General features: G+C 28.0%; 3 protein-coding genes across 7 annotated transcripts in view; 1 reads left to right on the top strand and 2 right to left on the bottom strand.

Annotated features, from left to right (window-relative positions):
- The window catches only part of LOC118446086 (acyl-CoA Delta-9 desaturase), a 38,082-nt gene extending 34,301 nt beyond the window's left edge, over window positions 1-3,781 (bottom strand). The window contains exon 1 of the mRNA XM_035876326.2: window positions 3,626-3,781. Within this exon, the coding sequence (XP_035732219.2) occupies window positions 3,626-3,648 (23 nt within the window). The 5' untranslated portion in view covers window positions 3,649-3,781. The remainder of the gene's footprint in view (window positions 1-3,625) is intronic.
- Window positions 1-9,021, top strand: part of LOC118446101 (acyl-CoA Delta-9 desaturase-like) — an 18,802-nt gene extending 9,781 nt beyond the window's left edge. For 2 of the 5 annotated variants that reach the window (XM_085659020.1, XM_035876402.2), the window contains exons 2-6: window positions 6,371-6,594; window positions 6,902-7,032; window positions 7,177-7,382; window positions 7,483-7,668; window positions 7,749-9,021. In XM_085659020.1, the coding sequence (XP_085515146.1) occupies window positions 6,384-6,594; window positions 6,902-7,032; window positions 7,177-7,382; window positions 7,483-7,668; window positions 7,749-8,073 (1,059 nt within the window). In that variant the 5' untranslated portion in view covers window positions 6,371-6,383 and the 3' untranslated portion in view covers window positions 8,074-9,021. Of the gene's footprint in view, window positions 1-3,973; window positions 4,116-4,298; window positions 4,324-4,515; window positions 4,621-6,370; window positions 6,595-6,901; window positions 7,033-7,176; window positions 7,383-7,482; window positions 7,669-7,748 lie in introns of those variants that run through there. The other 3 variants (XM_035876411.2, XM_085659022.1, XM_085659021.1) reach the window with 3 other exon arrangements.
- Window positions 9,022-10,977: 1,956 nt separating this feature from the next.
- On the bottom strand, window positions 10,978-16,063 carry LOC118446143 (acyl-CoA Delta-9 desaturase-like). Its single transcript, XM_035876471.2, has 6 exons — window positions 15,930-16,063; window positions 14,054-14,274; window positions 13,671-13,801; window positions 13,182-13,387; window positions 12,896-13,081; window positions 10,978-12,815 (listed from the first exon to the last, which is right to left on the bottom strand). The coding sequence occupies exons 2-6, from the start codon at window positions 14,259-14,261 to the stop codon at window positions 12,491-12,493; spliced, it is 1,056 nt and encodes a 351-aa protein (XP_035732364.1). The 5' UTR covers window positions 14,262-14,274; window positions 15,930-16,063; the 3' UTR covers window positions 10,978-12,490.
- Between the last annotated feature and the right edge of the window lie 413 nt (window positions 16,064-16,476).

The raw sequence follows: 16,476 nt of genomic DNA on the forward strand, positions 1-16,476 counted from the left end.
GCGATATAAGAGAAGACAAGGTTGAGGTTTCGGACGATTTACATTGCTCTGGTCGTACAATTACTTGGCAGCGCTCGCATGATTGAAAAAGAAAATAAGACGACGAGCAGGGGAAAGAGAATGTCAATGGCAAAGTTATCTTTAAGACCTTGCAACGAGCTCGTTTATGTAACGAAACAACTGGAGCAAATATTAGTGATGGTAGTAATAGAGTGATCGAACTTGTAATTGTACGATAAAATTCGAATAATTATATTTCTTATCAATTCGAGGATATATTTATAAAAAAGAATTTGATTCAAAAGAAATAATATAAGTGAAAATTAGACGCAATATAATTTGTCAATGAGTTGGCCAATAAATATTTATCAAATTTTCTCAGTGTTTTATATCTGTATAAATAATACTACTATTTTTTACTGAGTATTTCGACATTATTTATTGGCCAACCCCAATACTGCACTATATTTCATTATTCTTTTATAGAAATATAAAATACTAAACAGTATTTATTGCTCAACTTAATAAATGAATTATGAATCTTAATAAATTTCTTGAATGATATAATAACCTGTATATATATGTATATATATTGTATTAGTAAACATACATATTATATCTATATATGTATGTATATTTATATATATAAAATAATCTCAAGTATTCATTTTGAAAAATTAGTTGTTTTTCTCTTACTTAAAAGAACGATAAACTCTCGTTAAATCGAAATAAGGAAGTTTTGCTTTGTTCCTTCTTGATTATTTTTAAGAAGCTTATTTTATGAATTATGCAAGTGTTTTTATTACATTGCATTTTGATAAAGATAATAATATTTGCAATTCTCAATATTTAGATCTTACTTATGTCGCGTAGTATATTATACAAAGTCACAAATAAATATTCTTGATTAATTGTTTCTACGTATTGAGATGAAACTAATGTTACTATGTAAATAAAAGTAGAAAAATAACAATAAAAATAAAATTAACTAATATAATAAATAAACTAATATAATTAAAATTAAGAAAAAAGAAAAAACTAAAAACCAAATCGAAGTTTTTACTAGTAAACAATTTTGTTTTTGTTTTTCATTAAAATTCACTTTATTATAAATTTAAAATGAGTATTCATTTAGTTCTAATATATGGTCACCTTCACGAGAGGATAAAGAACATCTTCGAAAGAAGACGTTCACTATTATTCCATTCTTTTCTAATAATCTCGATGTCAATGAATATCACCGCTTGGCAATCTTCTTCAGGAAATGACGAAGAATAGTTTCGAACTAAGCACTCGTTTAAAAAAGAAATTGCAACGATACGCGACGTATTTATATTATATGTACCATTATTACACCTATAACTCATTAGTACATGATATATATTCTACGTACATAATATATGTATATACGTACATACATATATATATACATATATACATATTTAGCTTTTTCGAAAAGTTCACGATAATTGAACGACAACAATTTTTAATAATTCAATGTAATACTTAATGAAAAAAAGATTGATAGAAATAAATCAGTTTTATTTTATTTCTAAAGTGAACTTTCATCGATTATGATTACTTATTCGTTCAATTTGAGTTAGAAATTAAACATAAGTCATTATGCATAAATATCGAAATATCGAATTTAACTAGCTAAGGAAAAAAATAATATGCTTAATTTAGAAATTGTTATTTGAATAGAATTTTCCAAGATTGTTGAATACATTTAGCATATTTAAATTTGATTTAGAATAATCAAATTTAATTATTTTTATTCGACGGAAATTCACTTTAAAAGATTACGATTTTATTCAATATTTTTCTTTCTTTGAGATCCTTTTTCTTTTTTTCTTTTTTTTTCTTTCTTTTTTCCTTTTCTTTGTCTTTCTTTTTTATCCCCTCAGTGTAATTAAATAAGTGTATGAGATAAAAGTGAAATTTTTTTTATATAAAATTAGTATCTTATTGAAAAATTTATTAAATTATGAGAGAAGAATATTAAAGAAATTAAATTTTTACGTTAATTGTCACTTTAATAAGGAATAATAACTAATTTAAAAAAAAAGGAAAAGAAAATACTATCGATCGACTGACACATAGGGTAAAGAAGAGAGTATAATATGTAATATAATAATGAAATTGAAAAAAAAAATAAGGAAGAGAGAGAGAGAGAGAGAGGGAAAGAGAGAGAGAGAAAAGAACGTCAAAGAAGTAATTTCCGTGGAAGTTAGCTGATCGTCCGAGAGAACTTTCGAAAGTGACATTGGTTAGGTTCATCCTCCGGAAAGGGTTGTGAAGGATAAAGAGAGGAGGCTATCTACTGACGTCGCGTCTGCGCCTAAAAGCCTCGTTACTCTTCTCGCGAGATGCAACTAGCAGTCGACATATATTATTTTTCAAGGTGGCATAATCATAACATCTAAACATATTAAACAGTGCCAGCGTCCCATCAGTGGGAAGAATTCGCTATTCATTGTATCTCATGCAGTTACTAACATTATCTCTCTCTCTTTTTAACCACGACCTTTGGCAATGTTTTATTCGATGTCGAATTTGCTTCACATTTTCTTCATAGATCATAATCCTCGTGATATTTTTAAAGAAAGAGAAAGATATTGAAAAATACTTTGAAATGGATTTCAATATATCTTCGTATGTTATATCGTTTGTTATATATATTTATAATAATGATTAAAAAAAAATAAATATAATAGGACAATTTTCCATATAATTTCATAATATCTATTCGAATATTTCTTCAATCGAACTATTTTTTATATTTTATATATTATGCATTCGCATACGCACACGATGTAATTTAAATGTTATATTCTCTACTCTGATTTGTTAAACAAATTAGAAATATGATTAAAGAATATTTAAAAAAGAAAAAAAGAAAAAAATAATAGTGACGATAATAGTAAAGTCATAGAGAAAATATTAAACATTACATTTGTAATTAGTAATTCGATGATGAGTCATTACATTAGAAACACAGGATATATCTAAATTATTTTAACCTATCTTTCGATGGAATCTTTTTTAAAGTTTATAATTTGTAAATGTTCTATATCAATGAGGAAAAGGTTTTGAATTTTTTATTATGCATATATTCAGTTTCATTGTTTTTTGTTATAAATATTCGCCATGTTAATAGCCAATGTTGGTTAATTCCTTATTCGACGCTATATTTATTATATTTACAAGCTATAATTATTTATTTTTATATCATTATTTACAAGCAACTCACACACTCTAACATATCGCAGAGAAAGAGAGAGTAAGTGAGAGAGAGAGAGAGAGAGAGAGAGAGAGAGAGAGAGAGAGAGAGAGAGAGAGAGAGAGAGAGTGAGAGATACTTATTTAGGGAAACTTAAGAATTCGTACAAAATTTTAAATACAAAAGAAAATTTTCAATGCAGTGATAGCATATGACTCCTTCCAGGTACTCCTAGAATCATAATCACAGATCCTTCTCTGTCTCTCTCTTTCTTCCTCTTTTTTATTTTTAAATTAACCCTTTCGCTACGGCAGTGTGCTCCGTCGGAGTGACACTACTGAACGGAGCATTGCGCCGAAAAATCTACATATCACGCTTAGATAAATTGATGTTCGAACTTACATCTTTCGATGCAGCCTCGTCATTCTCTTGATCGTACGATTCTTTAAGTGTTATACAACGATGCTCGTACACACTGGTCGTCCAGCCAATATCGTCTAGAGGTGATACTCGTACACACAGGTCGTTCCGCGAATATCGTCTAAAGGAAACGCTCGTTTTTCTAAATAATCTATATCGAGAAAATTTCATTTTTTCGATTTGTAGATGAATATGTAGATGAATTCTTCGATCGATCAACAACTATTATGTATGATAATTTGATCGTATCTCTCTCTCTCTCTCTCTCTCTCTCTCTCTCTCTCTCTCTCTCTCTCCCTCAACAAAAAATAAAAAAAGTGGGGAGGAGAATATTCGATGTGCGCAAACTCGTCATTATCGCAATAGTAGTAGGTAGGAAGGATTAAATAGAAATCGTGTGGTAGAAAGGGTTGTTTTTTGTTCGTCCACTCTCTAACGTACAATATCTTCTGGAATTCTGCCAATTTACAAGGTATTTCGTGTCAATTATTATCGTGATATATAAACTTTTGAGAATTTCTTTGAAACAAGAAGAGAGAATTAATGACGGGACGGAGGAGGAAGAGAAAGAAAGAAAAAAATCTTACAAGAAAGAAAGGAACAATCTAGTAAAGTCAAAAATACATATTTAAATATACGAAAAATTTTTGAGAATGTACTTTTTCGTTTTGTGGAATACGGTTAGTTCGATCCTAGTGAAGTTATCACAATGTATGCCAATTATCAGTCATTACGATAAATATTGCAATTATCGTTCTTCGTAACACAAATTTTATTTTTTTCTACCTTTTTCGCTTATTTTTATTTTTCCTTTTTGTTTTATGCCAATGATTTCAAACTACATTCTTTTTTAACGATCATTCTATACGTATAAGTTAGTATCGTTATATCCGCGAAAGGATAAATGAGCCGTTCACAAGCCAAATCGTTTGACTTCACTTTATCAATTTTTTTTTATTGTAAATTTAAGTGTCAAGGTATATCTAATGGAGGAACTCTTACTTTTTATATTAATAATTTCTTTAATTTCTATTATTTAATACCGTTAAATGACAAAATCTGTTTTATCATTTAACGATATTGTCGAATAAAAAATAATTTATTTCAGAAGTCAATCTAATTAAATGCTAATCTAATAAGTTATTCTCCGATTTTTAAATGCAAAAAAAAAATTAATAAACTTTGCTCGCGCGTACGTCATAAATTAAAATATTTGTCGTTTCTTTGTTGATTCGATCTTTCCGTTTGTTTTCACTTCCTTTTCTTTTTTTGTTTTTCTGTGCTTTTCTTCTTTCCCATGGATGTAAAAGGCAAACAGGTATTTCAATAAGGTGTTGAAAATTAAAAGCAGAAAATGTATAACATCGAACATGTGATATACATTAACAACTATATTTACATTTTCTACTCGAATTTTTTTTTACTCTTAGCACAGAATGCGTATCCATCAATTTTATGCATACTTAATTTTTTTTTAGTTTTACGTAATTGTATTAATAATGTATTAATATAATGTATATATTTTTTAACTTTAACATTACTAAACGGTCGTATTATTTGCTAATTAACTATTATTTATTATCTGATCTTTTTTTAATACTGTAATTAAGTTTTTTTAACATATTACAACACATCGTACATATATATGTACATGAGTAGTAGAAAATGACTAAATGCTATAATCATCTTCTACGATCTTGGATTCTATCATAGATATTGGAGGATATATAGTTTCTGTAATATTAATGTTCGACGGTGTCAATTCCTGAAACGAGACAAACAAAAGTAAAAATAATTATTTTGTACGATACATAATTTTCAGCTCTACTATCATATATATACGAGACCCGTCGAATTATGCCATATTTCGACCATGAATGTTGCATGTTTGTGACATAAAGATGATAATCCAATATACAGGTATTTTAATCGTTTTGGCTAGATCTTTTAAAGGAAAGGTTATATATTGTAAATAATAAGTTTATTATCTCTTTCTTTTTTTTTTTCCACAATAAAATTTCCAAAAGTAACAAACTGGATGATTTCGAAAGGGCTTTAAACACGTGAATAATTTTAATTAGCAGGTTAAATTATTTTAGCCTAATTCAGAATATATCACAAAGAGATAAAGTCTAACCATCATTTTATGGATATATGTATATCAGGGTTGCGTCTTGTTGAATATACTATTCATGGTGAAAACAGAATTCTTCATACATATACATACATACGTGTGTGTGTGAGTGTGTGTCATCTTAGAGTTAAAAAATTCATATATTTGAAAATAAATGAGATGCCGTTTTGTACCATCCGACTTTTGCTTGTCTCGGACCAGAGACGCCAAATCCAAACCTTCACGATGTCACATAAATCGTACACTTGCCTGTATATTAATTATTAAAAACAACAAGAATACAAATTATGAGACAATCTATTATAATCGTCAAACAATTGGGTTATTTATTTGAAAGAGTGGAAGAAGAATGTATCCGGGTATACAATATAAACAAATTTCTATGGATTTATCAAAAAAAAAAAGAAAAAGAAAAGAAAACGTCGCAAACATAACGGAAAAAAGAACGAATTTACACTTAAAAATTTTTTTTAAATTTATAGAATTTACATTTAAAAACGTAGATACGTTCGATATTTATTTATATATGTTTTATAGTATCTATCTTATTTAATTTTCTTTTTTCTTTTTTTTTTTTGTTTCTCTCTCTTAAGGATAAACTCAACCATGGCACCGAATATCACAAACAGCCCTACGGGAGTTTTATTACAAGGGGAAAAGATAGACGATCAACCAGTCGAAATAAACAAGGAAAAAAAAATATATAAAAGGACTATAGTTTGGAGAAATGTTGCAATATTTAGTGGTCTACATATCGGTGCTATCTACGGTGCCTATCTTGCACTAACATCTGCCAAATTGTTAACAACGCTTTTCGGTAAGTATGCACATAGGTACATATTTCCCATATCTATCTTTCCATCTCTCTTTTTTCCCTCTCCCTCTCTCCTCTTCTCTTTCTTTTCTCTTTCTTTTCTCCTCTTCCCTTCTCCCATCATGTTCTTTTAGATTATTCATAATATATGATATCCGCGGAATTAAGTAAATTTAATATGATCAGAAACATTTGACACAAATGTTTTTATGATTTCGTAAGAAGATTATAATGTTATTTTGAAATTTCAACGAAATAAAGATACACATATATTTGCAACATATAGATTATATATTATTACTTTTTTCAGCTGTTATACTATACCAATGTTCAGGTATTGGTATCACAGCAGGAGCTCACAGATTATGGGCGCACAGATCCTACAAAGCAAAGTGGCAACTTCGATTAATTCTTATTATATTCAACACTATGGCATTTCAGGTAAGAGATTCGTCTATACAATAGATTTGTGATTGAAATATATTTAACAAAAATATTAACAACAATAAACTAATATCTTTTTGATCTTATCAAACAACCATCGCTCGATAAAGATGATTAAGAATTGATCTCCTTTTGTGGCAGGATGCGGCTATCGATTGGGCAAGAGACCACAGGGTTCATCATAAATATAGCGAAACTGATGCGGATCCACATAACGCAAAAAGAGGATTTTTCTTCTCTCACGTAGGTTGGTTGCTACTTAGGAAACATCCAGATGTTAAACAGAAGGGTAAAGGAATCGACATGAGCGATCTTAAAAGTGATCCCATTATCGCCTTTCAGAAGAAGTATGGCTGCTTTTACAGTATTTTTATATATTTTGCATTTATAGGAAATATGAGAATTTAAGTTAAACGAATAGCTATTACAAGGAGATTAATGTTTCAGGTACTACTTCATTCTGATGCCTTTGATGTGCTTCATTTTGCCAAGCATAATACCTATGTACTGTTGGAATGAAACCTTCCTCAACTCTTATTTCATTCCCGTAGTATTTCGTTACGTCTTCACCTTAAATATGACGTGGCTAGTGAATTCCGCCGCTCATCTTTTTGGAAATAAACCTTACGACAAGTTAGTTAAAGCCGATGGATTAATATACGATTATTAATTCTAACGAATGGTTTTGTAAATGTTGAAATTGTTGTTTATAGATACATCAATCCTTCCGAAAATAAAGGAGTAGCAATGATGGCATTGGGCGAAGGCTGGCATAATTATCATCACGTATTTCCATGGGATTACAAAACTAGCGAATTGGGTAATTACAGGTTTAATATCACAACCGCGTTCATCGACTTCTTTGCAAAAATAGGTTGGGCCTATGATCTAAAAAGTGTCTCGAAAGATATGATAAAATCGCGAGTACTGAAAAGCGGTGATGGTACTCATGATGTTTGGGGTTGGGGCGACAAGGATCAAACACAAGAAGAGAAGCAACATGCCATAGTTACGTATACTTCGACGAAGGATCAATAACTGTTCTGTCTCTTTTTATCCTCTTCGCGCTTATTTGTTTTTCCTGTTTCGAGAATATCCTTACATTTACTCAACAAAAATAAGAGTAATTCGTAAGTATGAGTTTATTATTCCCTAAACTATAATCTTTATTTTATGATTTCCCTTGTTCTCCTCTTCTTTTTACATACATTTACGTTCCTCTTTAAATTACATAACTTGAATGGTATGTGATAAATTATAATTTTTATTACTGAGTGGGTGATCTTTGTACCTGTGTATTAAATTGAATTCCAGTAGTACATATAATTCACCAACGGAAAGATAAAAAAATCCGTTGTTGCGCAACGAAAGTCTCGACTTTGAAAAATTATATCCAACAAGTTTCGAAGATTTTGATACGACTATTCTCATTACCGATACGATTCTAATAAATACGATTCTAAAAAATAATCAATGTAAAATGGGCATGATCGCTTTAATAACATTCAGAATTTCACAGATGCCTTTCAAAGTAAGTAACGCAAAGAAAAGTCAGGATTTTCATTCTGGGAACTACTTAAGTTATATTTCATGTTTTTGTTCTTGTTAGTAAATTAGCGATACGGTTTCTTCGGTTTCTTATTATTATTGCGTACAGTAGTTTTTATATAGGGGAAAAAGAGGAAGTATGCATATATATATATATACACTATCAATATTTAAATTTAATACATTTATTAATACCAATTTTGGGGAATTGTTTTAATGTTATTACTACTGGAAACTTAATCAAAACGATGATTATATGAGAATATTTCTACAAGTTACAATGTAATTGCAAAAGTAATTTGTTTTTGTGCGTGTTTCAGTCATCGATGAATTATTTCGTAAGATAATTCTCGTATCACTGTGCTCATTTTTTTCAGTAATGATAATAATAAAACAATAAAAATAAATGAAGGAAAAAAGAAACATTAATTAAACCACGGTGATGAGTTTTAATTGTTAATCATTAAATCCAACTAACGATTAATTTACTTATATTGTGTGAATATTCTTCGTGAATCTATTATTACTAAAAATTATTTGATATTTGAAAAAGAAAATTATAAAGTACGTTTGAACGTATGAAAAAAGGATGTATAATAAATGTAAAAATTTATTGACGTCCGACGCACAGAAACGTGTGTTTATGTATATATTAATATATACACAATTATATATATATATATATATTAATATATACATAATATACACAATATTAATATATACATAATTTATTTAGTTAAGATTCTTTTTATTCAGAGTACTCGGAAAATAATCAAGTAATGCGGTAAGACCATTTCGTTTGTTCATAATATTTTCGAAATATCTTGCATACTAATAAACGTTTCATTTGTTTTATTAAATTTTATTATTAAGGAAAATATTACAGAACAACTAAGATATCGATTGCCAATAAAAATTGCTATAAACTTTTTAAGTTTAATTTTCAGGAAATTTACGAATTAAATTTTGTTGGCTTTCATTATTCTTATATTAATATGTTGAAAATATTTGCTTAAAGAAGATTTAAGGGAAAACATATTATATGTAAACCTTTCATATAAAGTAAAATTTAAAAAAATACTCTCTCAATAAAATTATTCTTTTTGATAAAGAAATAAATGCGGTACGGTTTGATAAAACTGTAACAAGTGTTGAAATAAGAACGAAGATAATAACAAAAGGATAAACTATTTTATAATCGAAAAATTTAGTTTTACTATTGTCTTACCGCACGGTTAATTCCGTAATCTCTGCAATGTTTGATACATTTCTCAACTACGTTAATTTTAAGCATTAAGAGTGAATAAATAGGCGAAACATTGCGCAGTATATTATTTTTATTTGTATCTGGTATATTATTATTCCAGGCGTTCCTTATAAACTCTGAATCTCGCTCAGGAACAACGTTATGTCAACAGTATATGTTTTCCATATATTAATATAAATTTAGTACTAATCGCGCGCGCAATAAATTTAAATTATTATATACAAATATTTCGGTATTTTTATGTTATGTCAAGTCGAAAAATAATGTTAATCGTAAGAAAATTAAACACGTATCGAGTAATTTGAATAAACTATCGTTATTTAATCGAAATTGTGATAAAGTATCAAAGATACCAATCATTAATAATAGTAATAATATTAAATGAAAGTATGTAGAATTTGAACGAAAGATTTGTTCATTTTTTCCTTAATAACGTTCATGTTCCTCTTTTTATCAAACTATAAAAATAAATAAATCTAGTTGAACTTATATAAACAGATAATAAGACAGAAGATACAAAGATATCGTTGACTAATCCGAGCATAGATTCAGAATAAAAAAAATAAGAAATAATCTTTTGTTACCGTTGCCATTGATTTGCGTAATCATAGATTAAACATATCATTGACTCTCATAAGTATAGATACAAGAAACATAACACTTTATCGACCGATCATTTCAAAGGGTGATTGAAACAGCAACATTTTTTGATTCTTTGCACTTTATGGGAGCTACTATGGTGACAAGTCTTGTGCTCCCAGATATTTAAGAACTACAAAATTCCTGTAAAGAAATCTTAGAGATGGTGGTATGTTATATTATAAAATTTGTTGGGGTGTAGAATAATCTCCTATACAATACAAATTTATTTTCAAGTATATTTATGTAATTTGTAATAATTTTAGAAAATTTAATAAAAGGAAAATAAATATTTAAGAATAAAAAATATTTTTTATTAAATACATTTATGTATATGTATATATCCTAACAATAAAATTAAGAATAACATTTTTCTGTATAGAACAAAATTGATTACTATAAATGTCGATAATTAATTATTCTTTAAAAAAGTTTTCTTATGTAATTAATTTATTAACATTTAATTCGTCTCAATCGTATAAACATATAAAATACAAATATCTCTTTATATTAATGTATAAAACATAGATTTTCTTCGCCTTCGCTTTGCTTTTGTAATACAGTCATCGCCTCTGTCAATGGAATGTTTTTATTTTCAAGTTTCTGAATAACGTTTCTCGTATCATCCGTTGACGTGATATTAAATAATTTTACGAACTCGAAATTACGTCAAATTTTAATTATCATTAAAACCTTTATTTTATTTCCCAATTCGAATTTTTCCAATTTCAAGAAAGAAGATAATGATAATTGAATCGATAAAATTTGATTATATAGAAGGTTGAATTGTCATCGACTGGAAATCTATAAAACAACGATTAATTCTTTTTATTGTTGTTATTAAATATATGTAAAATACTTATAATATATCCCGTGATAATGAGCCTTGTACAATGGACTTTGTGGAAATAAAAATAATATTTTAAATTACAAAACAAATAAGAATTTCTTTACCCTTAAGAATAACTACAAACACTTAAGTTTAATTTTTTCCAACATTGAGTATTAAATTCTTTTGTCTCTCAATAAATTGTATTCTTATTTTAATATGTTTAAAATATTTGTTTAAAAGAAGTATAATGAAAAAATATTACATGTAAGTGTTTCATATATTTTGAAATTAAAAGTACTTATTTTTCAATTATATATCATTCCATTATATACTGATCATGGCACAAATTATTACAAGTAGCCTAATAGAAGTTCTTTTCTTCAAGGAAAAAGAAATATATAAAAGACGTATTGTTTGGAGAAATGTCGCGATATTTAATGGTTTTGATTGATACTGTTTACGGCTCTTATCTCCGAATAAATTGTTAACATCGCATTTTAATAAGTATACACACATGCACAAACTTTATCTCTCTTTCTCTCTCTCTCTCTCTCTCTCTCCCTCTTTCTCTCTCTCTCTCCCTCTCTCTCTCTTTCTCTCTCTCTTCCCCTTTTGTCCTAACGTGTTACGTTCCTTTAGATTACTTTTGATATTATATATAATACCCATCAAATTAAAAGCGTATCAGTACGTATTTTTTCACGATTTCATAATAAGACTTTAATGCATTTTGAAATTTCAACGAAATAAAAAAACACATATATTATTATTTGTTTTTTCAGCTTTTTTAATTGGTCAGTGCCCAGGTTTTGGTATCACAGCAGGAGGGCGCAGTTTATGAATAAACGATTCATAAAGCAAAATGGTAAACTCCGATTAATTCTTATTACATACAACCTTTGAAGTTTGAAAGACATTCTAATAGTCTATTCGATAGATTATTCTATCTATAAATTAAATTGTCGTGAAATTATGTCAAGGGTATTATATTATCGTGAATAAGAAAATATGAGGAATGGGAGAGGAGAGAAATCGTAACGCAAAAATAGTTTTATAGAGAATAATAGATTCATGATCGTGAATTACTTAGTTTTGTCAAGTGAATGTAAGGATATTCTCGAAAGAGGAAAAACAAATAAGAGCGAAGAGGATAAAATGAGAGAGAACAGTTATTGATCCTTCGTCGAAGTATACGTAACTATGGCATGTTGTTTCTCTTCTTGTGTTTGATCCTTGTCGCCCCAACCCCAAACATCATGAGTACCATCACCGCTTTTCAGTACTCGCGATTTTATCATATCTTTCGAGACACTTTTTAGATCATAGGCCCAACCTATTTTTGCAAAGAAGTCGATGAACGCGGTTGTGATATTAAGCCTGTAATTACCCAATTCGCTAGTTTTGTAATCCCATGGAAATACGTGATGATAATTATGCCAGCCTTCGCCCAATGCCATCATTGCTACTCCTTTATTTTCGGAAGGATTGATGTATCTATAAACAACAATTTCAACATTTACAAAACCATTCGTTAGAATTAATAATCGTATATTAATCCATCGGCTTTAACTAACTTGTCGTAAGGTTTATTTCCAAAAAGATGAGCGGCGGAATTCACTAGCCACGTCATATTTAAGGTGAAGACGTAACGAAATACTACAGGAATAAAATAAGAGTTGAGGAAGGTTTCATTCCAACAGTACATAGGTATTATGCTTGGCAAAATGAAGCACATCAAAGGCATCAGAATGAAGTAGTATCTGAAACATTAATCTCCTTGTAATAGCTATTCGTTTAACTTAAATTCTCATATTTCCTATAAATGTAAAATATATAAAAATACTGTAAAAGCAGCCATACTTCTTCTGAAAGGCGATAATGGGATCACTTTTAAGATCGCTCATGTCGATTCCTTTACCCTTCTGTTTAACATCCGGATGTTTCCTAAGTAGCAACCAACCTACGTGAGAGAAGAAGAATCCTCTTTTTGCGTTATGTGGATCCGCATCAGTTTCGCTATATTTATGATGAACCCTGTGGTCTCTTGCCCAATCGATAGCCGCATCCTGCCGCAAAAGGAGATCAATTTTTAATTATCTTTATCGAGCGATGGTTGTTTGATAAGATTAAAAAGATATTAGTTTATTGTTATTAATATATTTCTTCGACGATCGGCTAATAGCTAACGAATGATTTTTAATACATACGAATAAATCCTATGTTATATTAATTAATCAATCCATTTTTTTCGCAATAATATAATTATCTTCGTGATAAAATAATTCATAGTAATTAATTTTTATTGAAATACAAGAAATCTATTGAATAGATGAATAGATTATCTTTTACCTGAAAGGCTATAGTGTTGAATATAATAAGAATTAATCGAAGTTGCCATTTTGCTTTGTAGGATCTATGCGCCCATAGTCTATGAGCTCCTGCTGTGATACCAATACCCGACCACATGCTAAGTAAGATACCTGAAAAAAATGGATATAATATATATATATTTTTATTGAAATTTTTTAATGTGTTAAAATCGCGTAACAAAATCGTTAAAATATTCGTTTCAATTGGCTGAATGTGTTCAGTATTCATCACATAAAATCTTTTTAATCCGTAAATGTGACATATAATATTATGAATTATGTGAGAAATGAGAAAGAGAGAGAAAGAGAGAGAAAAAGAGAGAGAGAGAGAGAGAGAGAGCATGTGTATGTGTGCATACTTACTGAAAAGCGTTGTTAACAATTTAGCAGATGTGAGTGCAAGATAGGCACCGTAGACAGCACCGATATGTAGACCACTAAATATTGCAACATTTCTCCAAATTATATTCCTTTTATATATTTCTTTTTCCTTGTTTATTTCGACTGGTTGATCTATCTTTTCTCCTTTAAATAGAATTCCAATAGGGCTACTTATAATATTCGGAGCCATGTTTGAATTTATCCTTAAGAAAAAACAAAATGGACAAGAAAATAAGAAAAATAAATATTATAGATATAGTAAATAAATATCGAAGGAAACTATATTTCTAAATAGTTAAATATTAAAATATGACTAATATAATATATTATCGTTTTTTTTCTTATACATTTTTCTTATACATTTTATTATTTTTAAAAATTGATATCCATCGACATTATAAAAGATAATTAGGTAATTATATCTTTTAATTATTTTTTATCAGATATATCATATAATAAATACAATATAATTTAACATATTACAACTCATTTTCATTAGTAAAAAATGAAATAATAAGTGATAATTAATAATAAATAATAAGTGCATTTTTCAACTTCCTCAATTCTTCGAGAAAGAAGAAGAAAAGAAGAAAAAAAGAGAAAGAAATAAAAAGAGAATGAGAGAGAGAGAGAGAGGGAAAAAGAATAACACGATCGAATTGTCTTACGTCTTGTTTTTTGATCGACCGAGAAATTTATTTACATATTGAAATCGAAAATATGAAAAAATACTTTTGATTTAAAAAATTTATAATATAATTAATTATAAATAATAAGTAATAGCAATAAATAATAAGATTGTTTAATAATTTATTAAATTAAATCAGATTTATAATAAATAAATCATCAGGTCACGTACGAGTTATATAAAATGTTTGATGCACAATAATATATTAAATTTTAGAAAACAGACATAAAATCAATTGTATGTCAAATTTATTTATAGATATTCAATGAAACGTGAGAAATTTGCATAAATGTATTCCATATTATAATTCCGATGAAGTCATATGATTTTATATTTTTAAAATTATCCGTTTAGTTATTGTATTCGTGAAAAAAAACAAAAAAGAAAAAAAAGAGACAGAATGAGAACAATGAAAGTTCAAATATCATTGTTCCATATATATTGACAAACTATGACTCTTTTTTTACATTCTAAAATAACAGAAAATTTTCAAGATTCAAAAATAGAAAAGAAAAAATGAAATTCTTCTCCATGATTTACAGGAAAATAACGAATCTCCAATAGAGAAAGATTATAATTAAACGCCAAAAAATGGATATGCAGCGAGAGACTTTTATTTGCCGATAGATAAAGGAATTTAGAAAATGTAACAGAGTTATCCTTTTGTATATATATATCTATGTATGTAGAATGATTATTAAATGACATCATTTGAAATCGTTAAGAAAGAAAAATGAAAAAAAGAAAGAAAGAAAGAAAAAAATTAAAACATGTTTTACGAATAATGAATATTACAATATTCACCGAAATAATTAATAATTGACAAATTTCACTAGCATTTAGTTAACCATATATGTTTCATATACGATAACACTGCTAAATACGTTTTTACGAATTTATAGGATATATGAACACTTGTTAAATTTTTCACAACAAAAGGATTATTATTTTATTATCTTATATCTTTTATCTCTCTCTCTCTCTCTCTCTCTCTCTCTCTTTCTCTCTTTCTCTCTCTTTTTCTCTCTCACTCTTCTCGCTTCAAAGAATTTAATGAATTTTAAATATCACAACGATAATTATGATGAATTACCTCATAAATTGGATAAATTTTAGGAGATACTGATTGGATGGTTGGTTAAATGAAATACAACTCTTTAATTTTGTTACCTTATTGAAATTTCTACTTGATCCTGTCGATCCACTCTTTTACTATGATATTCACGAGTATCGACGATCGATTGAATGAAATACAACTCCTTAATTTTATTACTTTATTAAAATTTCTACGACGATCATTTTTCACTTATCCTTTCTCCTTCTCAATTCTTCGAGAAAGAAGAAGAAAAGAAGAAAAAAAAAGAGAAAGAAAGAGAATGAGAGAGAGAGAGAGAGAGAGAGAGAGAGAGAGAGAGAGAGAGAAAGAGAAAGAGAAATACGATCGAATTGTCTTACGTATTGTTTTTTGATCGGCCGAGAAATTTGTCTACGTATTGAAATCGAAAAAATGAAAAATTACTTTTGATTTAAACGATTTATAAATAAAAGGAAATAAAATCTGCTATTGCAGGTTTTATTTTATAACCCAATAGACTATATAAAAATTATTCAATAATATTATTAATATTATTTTGTATAATTAACCAATATTATTTCTATAATTATTTATATAATTAAAATATACGGAAAACGCATAATCTTGTTTAAATTTGATCGT

Source organism: Vespa mandarinia, chromosome 8 (assembly GCF_050613455.1).
Source record: "Vespa mandarinia isolate Hongniang chromosome 8, ASM5061345v1, whole genome shotgun sequence".
In the NCBI taxonomy this organism is placed as follows: Eukaryota; Metazoa; Arthropoda; class Insecta; order Hymenoptera; family Vespidae; genus Vespa; species Vespa mandarinia.

Bases quoted from the DNA above. Each gene is read 5' to 3' on its own strand.
- LOC118446143 (XM_035876471.2), bottom strand. From the start codon at position 14,261: ATGGCTCCGAATATTATAAGTAGCCCTATTGGAATTCTATTTAAAGGA. The intron at 13,082-13,181 runs GTATGGCTGCTT...TTAATGTTTCAG, and splicing joins ATTATCGCCTTTCAGAAGAA to ATACTACTTCATTCTGATGC. The intron at 12,816-12,895 runs GTTAGTTAAAGC...TGTTGTTTATAG, and splicing joins GGAAATAAACCTTACGACAA to ATACATCAATCCTTCCGAAA.